Source organism: Trichosurus vulpecula, chromosome 3 (genome assembly GCF_011100635.1).
Source record: "Trichosurus vulpecula isolate mTriVul1 chromosome 3, mTriVul1.pri, whole genome shotgun sequence".
Classification (NCBI taxonomy): domain Eukaryota; kingdom Metazoa; phylum Chordata; class Mammalia; order Diprotodontia; family Phalangeridae; genus Trichosurus; species Trichosurus vulpecula.
In genome coordinates, this window is record NC_050575.1 from 46,953,196 (window position 1) to 46,955,731 (window position 2,536).

A 2,536-nucleotide genomic window follows, 5' to 3' on the forward strand; every position below is an offset into this window, starting at 1 on the left:
GGTCATGAAGGATACCTTATTTAATCAAGGAAATAAAGGCCATACTCTTTAAGGGCACTTGGTTGAACAAAGTGCTAAGAGCCCATTTTGATTGTCAACAAAATGGGACACTCAAGCTTTGCAACCTTTACTATCTGTGAATAGGACACATAGACATTTAATGTCTGAAATGGGAAAAGTCTGAAAACCTAAGACCCTTTTAATATCATATTTGAAACAATGATTTATAGACTCAGCACTTCAAGAGTACCACTCAGCTTTTCTCTTCTATACTCATTGAACTCTGTTCACAAATCTCTTTTACTATGTTATCCTTAATTTGGTAAATAATAGCAAAAGAAGGACCCACCTAAAAGGAAATAATAATAACAGAGGAGAGGAAACAAAGAGACATGGCTCAGACTTCTTGCTTTGTGATGAAGATGCCATAGCTATGTTGGTGGTGAAGAGAGAGACTGGTGGCTTTTTTCTGTATATTTCCCACACTGAGTTGAGTTTTGGAAAAAAAAATGATTATCTCAGAGAGAACTCTGGATGTAGATCTCTTAAAAGGACAAGGACCCTGAAATTATGAATCTCTCTTCTCACAAAAAAGGGATGTGGAAGTGAGAATGGAAACATGTTGCTGTGTCTACAACTAAACATTCAGCAGATGGCAACAGAGCTAGATATTCTGGATGATGAGAATGGTACTTGAAATATGAGGATCATCTCATAGAAATCTGAGCTATACTTATACTTTCTCCATAAATCGGATTAAGAGGTCAGTGTCTCCAAGGATATTTGTTTCTCTGGCCCATCAAACAGGATATGTCTTTCTAAGAGGCAAGGTATTTGTTGGAGGAGACTTGCAATTTCCTTATTGTGAACTGTGCCTTTCCTAACTCAATTTCTCCATTTAGAGGAGTGAAACAAGGAACATGAGCTGTTCCTAGAAAGGCAATATGTGAGTATAACTGGGACCACCCTGAGGTAGCCTCTTACCACCTCATCCTGGATTATTATGCTAGTCTGCTGGTTGTTCTCCCAGTCCCAGTACTGTCTTCACTCCAGTCCCTACTAAATTCAGCTATCAAAATCATCTCCCTAAAGCACAGGCCTGACCACTTCCTCCAAATTCCAGAGACTTGTTATAACCTCCAGAATAAAATATTCAATCTTATTTGGCTTTTAAATCTTTCCATAGCATGGCTCTTTCCTATCTTATTCTACCTTATTCCCTTCCACAACTTAGTGACACTGACCTCCTTGCTGTTTCTTTCGCAAGAGATTCTGATATAGGTAAAATGTAATCCTACGTAAAAGGAGACAAAAAGTTAGCTCAGGACCCAGTAGAATGCCAAGGATCAGGACCAGAGACACTCAGAGGAAAGTGATTCATAAAACAGATTGAATTTATTGGTTATTGGAAATTGAAGTTGGTTGAGGAGCTTTGAAAATCTGAAATGGGATTAACATTGGTTAGAAGTTTATTAGTAACATAGAAAAGCCTATTACATGTGCTCCATTTGTGGAAGTGATGTAGCGTGACTGACACTGAGTCAAAACCATCAGTTCTGGAAATCTCAGAGTCATCAACATTCTCCAGTGCTTTGGAACCAGCTCTTTGAGAGTTTTCTTGCTGAAGTTCAGGAAAGAGGCTTCTCACTGGGTACAAGAAGGGGTTCTTCCTCTTTTTGAATAGAGCAAGACATGCAAATTGGGTCCCTCCTTCTTGGGATGAAAAGCAGCCCCAAACCTGTACCTGTATCTGTGGGAGACAAGTTCAAGTTCTTTGTGCCTTTCTGTGCAGAGGACTCACCTAGGAACTCACCATGAAATTTAAACTTAAGTGGATTTTCCTTCTGAGTATTTTCCAAGGTAGTTTTATGAATAGAGAGAGGGACAATATGAAATGGTGACTTAATGTGACTATTGATATTAATGCCATGTCTCTGTGTTGCAGGTGTCCAGTGTGATGTGCAGCTGGTGGAGTCTGGGGGAGATGTGAGACAGCCTGGAGGATCTCTGAGTCTCTCCTGCAAAGGTTCTGGATTTACCTTCAGCAACTACGACATGCATTGGGTCCGCCAGGCTCCAGGGAAGGGACTGGAATGGGTTGCAGGAATTACTAGTAGTGGTAGTAAATACTATGCAGACTCTGTGAAAGGTCGATTCACCATCTCCAGAGATGATGGCAACAGCATGTTACAACTACAGATGAATTCCCTTAATACTGGGGATACAGCTTTGTATTACTGTGCAAGAGACACAGTGAGAAAAAGGAATGTGAGACCAGACAGAAACTTCCCCTGCCAGGAAGGGATGTGCCAGTGAGTCCAGAAGGGGCCTGAGGTCATGATGCATGGAGTACAAGATGCCTAGATCCAGTAACAGGTGTAGAGTGAATCTGAACCATTTCTATTTATGGTCTTTGTTATTTTTCTTCTGTCCCAGGAGAAGAAACTAGCTATAAACTGGCTATATATATATTTACCAGTATCTAGCTATCATTTTCAATGGCTCACTCTCACCCCCACCCCCACACCCTATTCAG

The 2,536-nt window shown here is 40.7% G+C and overlaps 1 gene segment (V, D, J or C); it reads left to right on the forward strand.

The window, feature by feature from the left end:
* The first annotated feature begins 1,758 nt into the window (after positions 1-1,758).
* LOC118842024 lies at positions 1,759-2,316 on the forward strand. The segment is given in 2 exon segments: positions 1,759-1,860; positions 1,946-2,316. Coding segments are annotated over 2 exon segments (417 nt in total).
* Positions 2,317-2,536: the final 220 nt, after the last annotated feature.